General features: G+C 40.0%; 1 protein-coding gene across 1 annotated transcript in view; it reads right to left on the bottom strand.

Annotated features, from left to right (window-relative positions):
* LOC132397544 (uncharacterized) overlaps window positions 1-13,783 on the bottom strand; it is a 215,824-nt gene that overhangs the window by 10,673 nt on the left and 191,368 nt on the right. The window contains exons 59-61 of the mRNA XM_059976370.1: window positions 12,086-12,176; window positions 9,903-9,976; window positions 8,918-9,052 (exon numbers count right to left, since the gene is read on the bottom strand). Of these exons, the coding sequence (XP_059832353.1) occupies window positions 8,918-9,052; window positions 9,903-9,976; window positions 12,086-12,176 (300 nt within the window). The remainder of the gene's footprint in view (window positions 1-8,917; window positions 9,053-9,902; window positions 9,977-12,085; window positions 12,177-13,783) is intronic.

Below are 13,783 nucleotides of genomic sequence, written 5' to 3'. Positions count from 1 at the left end.
GGATAGCTAATGCTGTTCCATTGTTCAAGAAAGGCTCTAAAATTCAGCCAGAAAATAATAGGCTGGTAAGCCTGATGTCAGTAGTGGGTAATTTAATGGAAGGTATCCATAGGGACAGGATATATAAGTATTTGGTTAGACAATGGCCTGATTAGGAATAGTCAGAATGTCTTTATAACAAATCTTACAGAGTTTTTTGATGAGGTTACCAGGAAAATTGATGAAGGAAAGAAAGACGGTATTGTCTACATGGACTTTAGCAAGATCCTGCATGGGGGTTGAGTCACATGGCATTCAGGACGAAGTAATAAATTGGATACAAGATTGGCTTGGATACAAGAAGCCATAAATTGGAAGTAGACTAAATGTTTATGACTATTAGTGTGAGAAGCCATTGAGTAGTAGTGGATAGTTGCCTCTCTGACTGGAAACCTGTGACTAGTGGAGGGCCACAGGGATCAGTACTGGGTCTGTTGCTCTTTGTCATCTGTATCAATGATCTGGATGATGATGTGGTTATCTGGATCAGCAAATTTGCAGATGACACCAAGATTAAGATGCAGTGGACAGCAAGGAAGACTATCAGAGATTGCAGTGGGATCTGGACCAGCTGGACAAATGGACTGAAAAATGGCAGATGGAATTTAATACAGGCGAATCTAGGTGTTGCACTTTGAGAGGACCACTTAGGGTAGGTCTTAAATAGTGAATGGTAGGGCTTGGGGAGTGTGGTAGAACAAAGGGATCTGGGAACACAGGTCTATAATTCATTATAAGTTGCAGCACAGACAGATAGGGTTGTAAAGAGAGCTTTTAGCTCATTGGCCTTCGTAAATCAAAGTACTGATAATAAGAGATGGGTTGATATGTTAAGTTGTATAAGACATTGGTGAGGCCAAGTTTCAAGTATTGTGTGCAGTTCTGATCACCTGTCTATAGGAAAGATATCAATAAGATTGAAAGAATACAGGAAAAATTTACAAGGATGTTGCCAAGACCTGAGTTCTAGGGAAAGATTGAATAGGTTAGGACTTCATTACCTTGATCATAAGAGTAATAGGGGAGATTTGATAGAGGAACACAAAATAGAGCAATTGTAAGCAAGTTTGTACTTTTCCAGAGAGGTTAGGTGAGACTCAAACTAGAAGTCATAAGTTAAGTGTGAAAGGTGAAATATTTAAGGAGATCCTCTTCATTCAGAGGTTGGTGCAGGTGTGGAACCAGCTGCCAGCAGAAGTGGTGGATGCAGGTTTGATTGTAACATTTAAATGAAGTTTGGATAAATACGTGGATGGGAGGCATAGTGAGAAAGCTGTGGTCTAGAAGTGGATGTTGAGTTCTTTCTTTCTCTAAGTTGTAGGCATTTGACTCTATACTTTAAATGCAAATCACTTTAACTCAATGGTTGAGTTCAAGAACTGCTTCCTCAATTCTAATGTTAGTTAAAAGTTTTCATTATCTTTTCAAAGGCCCTGTGTAGTGCAGAACCTCATTAAGTAACACTCTCTTCATGGGTAAAGTGTAGGCGTAATCTAATTCAGAGGAACCTATGCCTTATAGTTAATTTCCTTCATGTAAAATATCCAACACTGGGGACACAGCAAATTTAAAAAAAGTCAATGATTTTGATGCTTTCATTCTTAAATATGATCACATCCTCATAGTTTTACAATGGATTTACGGTCACTGTCCCCTGACATTAATGGCCGAATTCAAGTAAGTTAAGTCCAGGCAGAAAAGGATATCTAAACAGTTTGGATGTCAAAGGTTAAAAAAAATTGTAAGTTTCAGTAATTAAAGAGATTGTTTAGGAAATCCTGAATGTTCCTTAACCTTTCAGATGAGGGCTCAATGAAACTTTCTTTCAGGTTATCCTGCTACATAATAATAAGTTACACTTATCAAGCTGAACAGATTAGTTCCTCTTCCAAAGTGGTGGTACTTTACCAAATGAATGGACTGAGAACTTAAATTAACTTCCTCAGCCAATTTAAAACTCCACACAGGGACTCCTCTGATGTAATAAACCTCCTCCTATATTTCTTAGATCTAGTAGCTCTCACTGACAGCTTTTGACAGCTAAGTCAATGTTGTCTTACAAATGGCCTTCTTCCTTACTTGACATGTGAGGGCCTGGTACAAGGCCAGATCTCTTTTGTGAAGGGAGCCTTGTGTCAGTTTCATATTGGTAGCTTCTCTAAGTTCACCTAATTCATGGGAATCTCACACTTGCATTAAACTAAAATGGGATGAGGGGTAAACAGGAGTAGCAGGGTGCAGCAGCAACAACCAGTAGGTAGAAGCTTATTACAGAAGCTTAATCTCCTGTGCTTATGCGATTCTTGCCAACATACTAATCTCATAATCAGACAGATTCAAGAACAGGTGGGTGATTTGCTCTGTTAGAAACATAGAAACATAGAAAACCTACTGCCTACTAATCATATTATACCTCTCCAAATGTTCATAAATCCTGCCTCAGGATCTTCTCCATCAACTTGCCAACCACTGAGGTAAAACTCACTGGTCTATATTTCCTGGGCTAACTCTACTCCCTTTTTTGAATAAAGGGACAACATCCGCAACCCTCCAATCCTCTGGAACTTCTCTGCCCCCATTGATAATGCAATGATTATTGCCAGAGGCTCAGCAATCTCCTCCCTCACCTCCCACAGTAGCCTGAGGTACATTTCATCCAGTCCCGGTGACTTATCCAACTTGATGCTTTCCAAATGCTCCGATACATCCTCTTTCTTAATATCTACATGCTCAAGCTTTTCAGTCTGCTGCAAGTCATCACTACTATCACCAAGATTCTTTTCCATAGTGAATACGGAAGTATTCATTAAGTACCTCTGCTATTTTCTCTGGTTCCATGCACACGTTCCCACTGTCACATTTCATAGATCCTATTCTTTCACGTCTTATCCTTTTGCTCTTCACATACTTGTAGAATGCCTTGGGGTTTTCCTTAATCTTGCCCACCAAGGCCTTCTCATGGCCCCTTCTGTCTCTCCTAATTTCCTTCTTAAGCTCCTTCCAATTAGCCTTATAATATTCTAGATCTCTAACATTACCTAGCTCTCTGAATCTTAAGCTTCTCTTTTCTTCTTGACTAGATTTATTACAGCCTTTGTACACCATGGTTCCTATACCCTGCCATAACTTCCCTGTCTCATTGGAATGTATCTATGCAGAACTCCACACAAATCGAGTCTGTACAGGGGTTCTCATTGGCTTCTGTCTTAGGGGCCTCGCTTTCCTTTGCACTTACTAAACTGAATCAACAAATGACTAATCCAATAACTAAACATACAATACGAATATGGTTTCAATTTCGTAAATTTTTTGGATTGAATAAATTTATCCTATCAAGTCCTATTATATCTAATTTTTTCTTCCAACATTCCAGATTTTGATCAAGCTTTTCTTTTATGGAGAATGAAGGGACTAACATGTTTTCGTGACTTATTCATGGATAACTGTCTCATTTTGAACAGTTGTCTAATAAATATAGTTTGCCTAGTTCACATTTTTTTCAGATATTTACAGTTTAGAAACCTTTTGAATATTACGTTACCTACTTTTCCGGTATCACATCAAACTGAAATTACAGAAAAAAATTTAGGTTTAAATCCTTATCAGAAGAGTTTAATAGCAATTATTTATGATCTGATTATGAAAATATGTCTAGGTACATCTGATAAAATTATAAATGAATGGGAAAGAGAAATTCAGGTATCTTTACCTACAGAGAAATGGGAGAAAATTCTCCAACTAGTTAACACTTCTTCAATGTGTGCTAGACACGCCTTGATACAATTTAAGGTGGTTCATAGGGCCCATATGTCCAAGAATAAGTTACCTCACTTTTATTGTCATATAAATCCTGTCTGTGACAGATGCAAGTTAGAGGTAGCTTCCTTGACACATATGTTCTGGTCTTGTCCTCTTTTGGAAAAATATTGGAAAGATATTTTTGATATTATTTATATTTGATATTATTTATGCAGTTTTGCATAATGATTTACAACCTCATCCTATTACTGCAATTTTTGTATTATCAGTGATGGACTCTAGTCAATTATCCCCTTCAGCTTGCCGTTTGATTGCACTTGTTACATTAATAGCCAGAAGATCCATTTTATTTAAATGGAAAGATTCTAATCCCCCTACAATATTTCAATGGTTTACCCAAACTATAACATACTCAAACTTGGAAAAAATTAGGAGTGGCACTATCGACTCTTTGGTTAAATTTGAAGAAACTTGGTGACCATCTATTCAACATATCAACATTGACATATGATGTAGACTGACCTTTTCTGAATCCGTCTCAAAAACTTTTTGTTTGTGTATAGAGGAGTGGAGTTAATGACAATTAACGATTTTATCCAATGAAATATGGCAGCCCAGCTTTTGTTTTGTTTTGTTTTTATTCTAGTTTTTTTTGTTAGTTTAGGGGGATTTTTCTTCTTGTAAAAATCTTTTCTCTTTGAATCTTTCTCATGTTTAGTTACTAAGAGATTGGGAGGCTTAGATTACACATGTTACTTGGAGTCTGTTTATGTATACATTAACCGTTATTAATGTAATCCCAATCTCTTTGTATCACTATCATTGTTATGTTTATCTATTTGAAACTTAATAAAAAAGATCAATAAAGAAAGAACTCCACACAAATATTCCCTAAACATTTGCCACATTTCTTCCATACTTTTCCCTGAGAACATCTGTTTCCAATTTAAGCTTCCAGTTTCCTGCCTGATAGCCTCATAATTCCCCTTACTCCAATTAAATGCTTTTCTAACTTGTCTGTTCCTATCTCCCTCCATTGCTATTGTAAAGGAGGTAGAATTACGATCACTATCTCCAAAATGCTCTCCCACTGAGAGATCTGACACCTGACCAGGTTCATTTCCCAATACCAAATCAAGTACAACCTCTCCTCTTGTAGGCTTATCTACATATTGTGTCAAGAAACCTTCCTGAACACACCTAACAAACTCCACCTCATCTAAAGCCCTTGCTCTAAGGGAGATGCCAATCAGTATTTGGGAAATTAAAATCTCCCATCACGAAAACTCTGTTATTAGTACATCTTTCCAGGATCTGTTTCTCTATCTGCTCCTCGATATCCCTGTTACTATTGGGTGGCCTACAAAAAACACCCAGTAGAGTTAATAACCCCTTCCTGTTCCTAACCTCCACCCACAGAGACTCCCTAGACAATCCCTCCAGGATTTCTTTCTTTTCTGCAGCCGTGAATACTATCTCTGATCAACAGTGCCATGCCCCCCACCTCTTTTGCCACCCTCCCTGTCCTTTCTGAAACATCTAAAACCCGGCACTTGAAGTAACCATTCTTGTCCCTGAGCTATCCAAGTCTCTGTAATGGCCACCACATCATAGCTCCAAGAACTGATCCACACTCAAACCTCATCCGCTTTGCTCGCAACACTCCTTGCATTAAAATAGACACATCTCAAACCTTCGGTCTGAATGCGTCCCTTCTCTATCACCTGCCTGTTCTCCCTCACACACAGTCTCCTGGCTTTCTCTATCTGTGAGCCAGCTGCTTCTTCCCCAGTCTCTTCAGTTTGGTTCCCACCCCACAACAATTCTAGTTTAAACTCTCCCCAGTAGCCTTAGCAAACTCCCCACCCGGATATTGGTCCCCCTGGGATTCAAGTGCAATGTATCCTTTTGTACAGGTCACACCTGCCCCAAAAGAGGTCCTAGTGATCCAGAAACCTGAATCCCTGCCCCCTGCCCCAATCCCTCAGCCACAATTTATTCTCCATGTCATTCTATTCCTATACTCACTGTCATGTGGCACAGGCAGTAATCCTGAGATTACTACCTTTGAGGTCCTGCTTCTCAACTTCCTTCCTAACTCCCTGTAGTCTGTTTTCAGGACCTCTTCCCTTTTCCTACCCATGTTGTTGGTACCAATATGTACCTCCCTCCCACTGCAGGATATCTTGGACGCGATCTGAAACATCCTTGACCCTGGCACCTGAGAGGCAAACTACCATCCGAGTTTCTTTCCTGCGTCCACAGAATTGCCTGTCTGACCCCTTAACTACAGAGTCCCCTATCACTACAGCCTTCCTCTTCCTTTCCCTATCCTTCTGAGCCACAGGGCCAGGCTCTGTGCCAGAGGTACAGCCACTGTTGCTTCGCCCAGGTAGGCTGACCCCCCAACAGTACTCAAACAGGAATACTTATTGTCAAGGGGTACAGCCACAGGGGTACTCTCTAGTACCTGACTCTTACCCTTACCCCCTGGTGACTGTGACCCACTTGCCTGTTTCTTGTGGTCCCGGTGTGACCCCCTGCCTGTAACTCCTCTCTATCACCTCCTCACTTTCCCTGACCGGGCAAAGGTCATTAAGCTGCATCTCCAGTTCCCTAACTATGCCCCTTAGGAGCTGTAGCTCGACACACCGGGTGCAGATATGGCTGTCCGGGAGGCTGGGAGACTCCAGAACCACCCGCATCTGACACCAAGCACAGAAAACTGGCCTCACACACATACTATTCCTTTCTGCAAATAACACAGGTAAATCTACCTCGCCTCGTCCTGTTACTGCCTAAGCCTGTTGAGCCAAAGCCCTATCACTCTGCTGCCTTTCACTCCACTGCTCGCTCGAATGCTGGTTATGTTAAAAATGTCTTTCATTGTTTTATTCCTAGATGCTGGGTGGAAATTGAAGTGAGTGTTGTGACTGTGCACAACTACATATATGTTAAATAAATGCACACGTGGGAAATGGCTTTGACTGATGTATTCTCATTGTAATGAGAGAGAGAGAGAGAGAGAGAGAGAGAGAGAGTGAGAGAGAGAGAGAGAGAGAGAGAGAGAAATGTGCATGAGTAGACTCAAACACAAAACTAAGCAAGTGCATAAAGTTACTGAATGTAAAACAGAATCAGACAACATAGAGTCTGCCAAAGGTGACCTGTCATTCCTAGAACTGCATAATATAACTAAAGCAGATCAAAGAATCATTAGGATCACAATAGATGTGTCTGGTGTAAAACTGAAAATGGAGCTGGATACAGGGTGTGCTTTGTCCATAATTCCAGGGATTGACTACAATAAACTGTTTTCTAAGATACCATTAGAGAAGACCTCAGTGATGCTAAAGACTTATACTGATGAAAAAGTGTCTCCTAAAGGCAAACTGAAAGAAATGTCGTCTATGGAGGCCAAACACAACAGTTGGAGCTTTATGTATTGGAAAGTGGAGGGCCAGCACTTTTTGGATGTAAATGATTGAGAAAAATCCAACTAGACTGGTATTCTATCAAAGCTCTCAGTGTGACATCAACAGGCAACAGCAGCCCAAATGGTAGCACTAACCAGAGACTGGCACAGCTGCTCAGTGCTAATGAGAAGGTGTTTGGGAAGGGGATTGGTAAATTCAAAGGCATGAAGGCCAGAACTGAACTGGATGAAACAGCAACACCAAGATTCCATAAAGCACATCCAGTGCCTGACTCACTACACCCTAAAGTGGATGCTGAACTGCAGAGCTTGGAGGCATCTGGAATTCTCTCCAAGGTTGAGTGGAGCAATTGGGCCATACTCATTGTCCCAGTGATCAAGAAATGGAAGGCCAGAGACATTCACACATGTGGGGGCTTTAAGGTGAGTATCGACCCAGTGCCATGTACAGTGCAATGTCCCCTGCCACAAATAGAAGACATTTTTGCATCTTTGGCAGGCAGGGAGAGGTTTTCAAAGATTGACTTTTCACAAGCTTATCTGCAAATGGAGATTGAGGAATTAAGCAGGACATCTGTCCCAATCAACACTCACAAGGGACTGTTCCAGTAAAATCATCTCATCTTTGGCATTGCATCAGCTCCAGCAAATTGGCAAAAAACGATAGACCAGGTGCTCCAAGATGTCCCAGGAGTACAATGTCACCTTGATGACATCATTGTGACCAGAAAAAGTGATGAAGAACACCTCTAGAACTTTGATGAAGTGCTTACTAGGCTGAGTGAATATGGTCTGCGCGCAAAGGGAGAATTTTAAGTTTTTCAAGAATGAAATATCATATTGTGGTTATGTCTTTGACAAGCATGGCTTACGTAAGCTGCAAGTGAAGATGGAAGCAGGACTATGAGAAATCTACCAAACCTGATGCCACTCCACAGGTTCAGAGGTGGTACCCTGAAAGAAACAGAGCACCACCCAAAAGACTGAACCTTTTAAACTGTGAAATTAGTTATGGACTGTTACTGTGAAAACCTGTTTATTTGGTATATGTGTTTATGAAAGGGAAATTGGAAGTTTTGTACATGTACAGTTTTATGTTGCATTAATTTAAAGGGGAAGGAAGTGTAATGAAGATTTCAGTGCATGAACTTCACTGTAATGTATGGATTTACTTCTTTTAAAGCAATGACCACCTCCTTAGCACTACATATTGATCTGCTTTGATCTATGTATTGTTCAATATGTAGTGCTAAAGTTGGGGGGGGGGTGTCATTGCTCTATAAGAAATAGATCCATACATTACAGTGAGGTTCATACATTGAGCTCTGCCTTTGAATTTTTTTCGTCTACTCAAACTGATGGAGTAAGTTTCAGAGGTCAATACATACCTACTTTGCATGTCTAATAACGCAATATCGATGAATTTTTGGGTGACTAAAGCTATGGCAAATGTAAAATCATAAGGCCATAATACTCATAAGCTCCTGTCTATATGCAGATTCTAAAGTGTCACCTTAATATTTAGTTTCATTATACCTTGGCTGATAAGTCAAGAGTGTATGTGTTGCTACAGAATATTAACAATCAGCTGGCTGTCATTTTAAAGTGCTGGAATTTTTTTAAAACTTGGAACAAAACATGAAGTAATTTAGACAGCTGTCAAAATGAAAATACTTCACATACCCTCCCTTGCTCTACACACTTGGTAAGCATGACAATAGCCGGAACACGATGTTCCCAAATCATTCGCCAGAAATCCTTTACTGTAGTCATCAATGGCCCTTGAGCAGCAATAAACTCTCTATTGGAGTTATATCCCTAAAAAGAAATAACAAAATAAAAAAAGGCCATTATTCAGAAACACCTAATACAAATGCAAAGGATACCAGAAAAAAGCTCTGATGCTGAATAGCTAATCAGATGTTATCTCCCCCACCATGTATGACTTGCTGAAGGAGTGTCAAGGCCAACATGTTTTACCCAAGCTGTGCTAGAATTCATCATCTCAAGTGACCTAATAAGACAGTAGTCTGGAGAAACAATAAATGGGATTCCTCGTATTTCTTACAGAGTGCTTCCATTGAAAATACATATATTTCATTTCTAACTTGTTTTTATGCTGTTCAATGATGATATCCCTTTTTGGTTTTCCATAGTTTCTCACGCACCTATGTCCTTTAATCAATATGAAATTGGAAAAGCGCACGAACTTATTCTTGGAAGGTTCTATTTAGATTATTGTATCATTTGTGTTTCTGAACTTCAACCATTGTGCCCCTATCCCATTTAAACTCTTCTTAGCAGTAAGAGACTTCCACATACTTCCCACCAAAAAGCATCACCTAACATAAATATTTGGAAATTCATTTTCCAATTTCACAATTATTTCTTGCCTCTAAAAATTATTCATTGTTGGCCTGCAGAGTATAAATTATACGCACTAATTTGTTGTCATTGGAAAATTATGGCAACACCTTGAGTTTAAATCACATACAGTTTCCATGGACCACTTTCCACAAATATGAATTACTACTTCACCATGTTTTTTGCTTTTGCAGTCATTGTTAGATTACTTAACCTACATCTTTGGTCCATTATCACCTAACCACAGGTCTTTTGAAATACCATGTATATTCATTTTTTTGGAGAATAAATTGATGTCACTCACTGGCATGAAATTTGCGTTAATGTAATCACTGGATGGTTCTGAAGTAACCGAGAGTTTAACTCGGCTGATATCATCTAGAAATGAATAGAAACAGAAATCTGTTACATATCATAAAATGCATAATTACTTGTGGGAGGTGAGAACTCCTTATGAGCTTTCAATGGGCACACGCATTTGGATATACGTAATTAAGTAATCTTAGACATTTGGCACCGTGCGTGACTAAAACTGTACACTTTGTTTACCAATAATCTATTTATTTCAGACTGTGCTTCCACTGCTCTCAGAGTTTCACATACCTATGACCCTTAAAGAAAAAATCCACCTAATTGTTAGATGGTATCCCCCTGTTTTACATTCCCCTATAAAAGGAAACATTGTAAGTGGCACAGTAGCATTGTGGTTAGCACAATGCTTTACAGTGCAGCTGACCTGGGTTCAATTCCCACTGCTGCCTGTAAGGATTTTGTGCATTCTCCCCGAAGCCCAAAGGGTTTCCTTTAGGTGCTCTGGTTTGCTCCCACAGTCCAAAGACCTACTGGTTGGTAGGCTAATTGGTCATTCTAATTGTCCTGTGATTAGGCTAGGATTAAACTGGGGGTTGCTGTAGCTCGATGGGCTGGAAGGGCCCATTCCATGCTGCATCTCAATAAACAAATAAATAAGTATTATGCCTATCCATGGCCTCTTTCACTCTTCTAAACTTGTATTCGCAAAGGAAACAGCATTATGAAGGACCCCATGCACCCCTCATACAATATCTTCTCCCTCCTGTCGTCTGGGAAAAGGCTCCGAAGCATTCGGGCAGTTTCTTCCCCCAAGCTATCAGACTCCTCAATACCCGAAGCCTGGACTGACACCTTGCCCTACTGTCCTGTTTATTATTTATTGTAATGCCGGTACTGTTTTTGTGCACTTTATGCAGTCCAGTGTAGGTCTGTGGTCTAGTGTAGTTTTCTCTGTGTTTTTTTTTTATTATTACATAGTTCAGTCTAGTTTTTTGTACTGTGTCATGTAAACCATGGTCCTGAAAAATGTTGTCTCACTTTTACTGTGCACTGTACCAGCAGTTATGGTCGAAATGACAATAAAAATTGACTTGACTTGATACAAAGTAGCATACAAAGTGCGAGAGGAACTCAGCAGGTCAGATAGCATCTATGGATGGGAATAAACAGTATATGTTTTGGGCTGAGACTCTTCATCAGGACTGGAAAGGAAGGGTGAAGAAACCAGAATCAGAAGGTAAGGAGGGGAAAGAGTACAAGCAGGGACATGATAGTTGAGGCCAGGTAAGAGGGAAGGTAGGAAGGGGAGGAGGATAAAGTCTGTTTAACCTTTCTTCATAAAATTACCTGGCTCTTTGAAGTACTAATGTAGTAAACCTTCTCTGAAATGCTTCAATTACACAACATCAATCTTTGAATGCAAATATTATACTAATCACTACAGAAGTTATCTCATCAATGTCCTGGGTAACTGAACCTTATAATCTTCCTGGGCTGATATTTCCTAGTTAGTCTGAGCAGTGGCAAGGATTCTCACAGTATGCTAAGAAAGCAGAACCTCTAGCATAAAAGTAAATTGGTGGCAGTCATCTAATAGGTTTTAAATGTCTCTGAAATCAGACATTTCAACAATTAAAACTAAGCAACTAATTAAAAAAGTCAAAATAAAAGCATTTTTGAAAAACAGGTTTTACTTAGAGAAAACAAAACACAATTGAAAAGGACTAAACCAAAATGGTTATCAAGGAATGCAGTCTTCTTTTTGCCCTACAGTTCTGTCAAAAACACTGTGATCTTAGGTCCTTCATCAAGGTCACAACTTCTGTGCTTTGTCATCTCATCCAAATAAAACCAAAAAGCAAGTTAATAAAAATACTCCAATTTCCCTCAAATACAGGAAACAGAATAAAAGCCAATGTTTCCCACAATCCACTCTGGAACTAGTAATGGCTTCAAGTATCATTGCCATTAATTTGTCTGCATCGTAATTAACTTGTTTACAAGCCAAATACAAGAATAAAGTAAATATAGAAGCTAAAATAAAAATAGAAATTACAGTATATGATGAAAGGGAGGAAGAGATTGATTTAGACATTTAACAAATAGATGGGCTAAGTGAAGAGATGAACAGAGACAGATAGACACACTGCCAAGCACACATTCAAGATTACTTACATGGTAAAACATTACTGTAGCGATTCTTAGGCTTGTTCAAAGGTTGCTGGGCAACTTGTGTTGACTGCAATATTCCGACTGACTTGAGTTCCTGGAAAGGAAATACTTATGAGTGGGTATGATCAGGAAAACTGGTTTCTCACCTGTCAAATATAGTGGGGCAGAATTTCACTTGCTCTAAAACTACTGACTGGATGGTTCTGGGCCGAACTCTCGCTCCATCATGCCCTGATGCTGTTTCCTGCTGGGAGTATGACTGATGCAGTGCAGGCAGCCCGCTGGACCCTGAATGACGGGCGGTTAAGGGTGGTAGTATGATTGGGGGAACAAATGCTTGTGAACGTTTCCTACCTTCACAATCAGATAAAACATGAAAGTATTGCTAAAATATACATTCATTTTACATTTAGTTTAAAACACCAAAACTAATTTAAGGAACAAAGGACTTAAAGGTGGTTGAAAAAAGCTGGAATCAAAATCAGCTTGGTGATAGGAGGCATAGTGGTGGATGGGCATTTTGCTGACTAGGAGTCTATAAGTAGTTTACAATGGAGAATGATCCTGAGACTATGCCTTTTATATAAATGACTTGGATGATAATGTAGGTGTTTTGATTAGTGGTTTGTTTGCAGGAAACATGAAATTAGTGGATTCATAGATGATGAAGAAGTTGTCCAAGGATGCAGTGGTACATAAATCAGATGGAATGCTGACAGGTGGAATTTGATGCAGTAAAGTGTGAGGGCATGCACTTTGGAAAGTCAAATTCTTCCAGGACATGTAGAGTGACTGGCATGGCACTTGAGTGCTGATGGATAGAGAAATATAGCGGTCCAAGTCCATAGCTCCCTGAAAATGGTGACACAGGTGGGTAAATAATGAAAGCTGTATTTGGTCTGCTGATCTTCGCAGGCAGAGGTTTTGTGAATAAGCATTGGGTAGTTACTTTGCAGCAGTGGAAAACATTGCTTTGACTGCACTTACAGTATTGTGTACATTTCTGGACACCATACTACAGGAAGAATATGGTTACAATAGAGGCAGTGGCAGAAAAGAGTTGCCAGCACGTTGCCTGGAATAGAGGGCTGTAGTTAGAAGGAGAAATAGGATAGGTCAAGACTATTCTCACTGGAATATAGGATGCTGAGGGGTGACCTGAAGGAAGCTTGTAAAACATTTAGATAGAGAGTTAGAGCCATTGTGCCGAGATAGTGCATGGTCCAAAAAAATTCTGAGTGATTGTCTTGGATGTTTTTGTGATCACAATACCCTGTTGGACATTGTTAATGTAAAATACTGCAAGCCCGATTAACTGGTTCATTGGCGAGACTGATGGCAGGGGAGCTGCATTGCTTGAGTTGTGGCAAGGACGAGGCCTAAGTTGCGGGCTTGCCTGTGGCAGCTGACCGGGAGAGGAGATGCTTAGGCATCATGGGAGAGCCTCTTCGGGGCATGCTGGAATCCATACTTGGGTTGGGGACTGGGCCTTCCCATTGGTGCTGCCCTCTGGTGTTCATTCTGTGCCTCTGGACCAGAGCAACTTACCATCAGTTCTACAGTCATGCCACTCAGGAACTTGGGCTATATAATTTTCTTTGTGACTTTGTTATAACTTTCTGAAATTGTAAACATATGTGCCACATGTGCAATTTGTGCAATGTGCTATGTGTAGTGTACTGTGTGCTGTTGGTACATTTG

This window comes from Hypanus sabinus, chromosome 7 (assembly GCF_030144855.1).
Source record: "Hypanus sabinus isolate sHypSab1 chromosome 7, sHypSab1.hap1, whole genome shotgun sequence".
NCBI classification, from domain to species: Eukaryota; Metazoa; Chordata; class Chondrichthyes; order Myliobatiformes; family Dasyatidae; genus Hypanus; species Hypanus sabinus.
The sequence above is the reverse complement of the archived record's forward strand: the minus strand, read 5'-3'. Positions and strand labels throughout refer to the sequence as shown.